At 57.2% G+C, this 509-nt stretch overlaps 1 protein-coding gene across 1 annotated transcript in view; it reads right to left on the minus strand.

The window, feature by feature from the left end:
- The window catches only part of CHC_T00005710001 (hypothetical protein), a 2,124-nt gene extending 1,817 nt beyond the window's left edge, over positions 1-307 (minus strand). The window contains exon 1 of the mRNA XM_005717377.1: positions 1-307. This exon is cut by the window's left edge and continues 608 nt beyond it. Coding sequence (XP_005717434.1) covers positions 1-307 — 307 coding nt within the window.
- Positions 308-509: the final 202 nt, after the last annotated feature.

Raw genomic sequence — 509 nt, forward strand, 5'->3', positions numbered from 1 at the left:
TTCCATTTCCTTCGCTACCGTTCATACAGCTATGCTTCGGCGAAGCCCTTCGACGCGTTTCTGAAGGGCAGGCCATGGTTTCTCGCTTCCCATCAAATTGCATCGTCGCAGCGCCCTTCAAACTCCTCTTCATGGCCCCACGCCCCAGTGTCTCGATACCACTCTCCCCATTGTCTTTCCCTACTCTGCATCTGCAACTCCCTGTTGCCTGTTGCAGTATAATCCGCCTCCCTTCCGACACCTCTACCTCCACCGGGTGGAGTCCACCCCACCCCACCCCCACCGCACGCCGCCTTAGCCTTAACATATCTACGCTCCCCCCGGGTTCTCCCTGGTTGTAAATAAAGTTTTTCATATACCTTACATCTTTATTTACAACAGAGCTAAGACCCCGCTCCCCCCCCTCACCCGCTCCCCTCACGCACGTGCCACCCCAAACGCCGTACTCCGCAAGATCCGCAGCCCCCCGACCTCCCTGACCTTATCTAGCATCTCGTCCGTCCGGACGA

Source organism: Chondrus crispus, genomic scaffold (genome assembly GCF_000350225.1).
Source record: "Chondrus crispus Stackhouse genomic scaffold, scaffold_309, whole genome shotgun sequence".
In the NCBI taxonomy this organism is placed as follows: domain Eukaryota; phylum Rhodophyta; class Florideophyceae; order Gigartinales; family Gigartinaceae; genus Chondrus; species Chondrus crispus.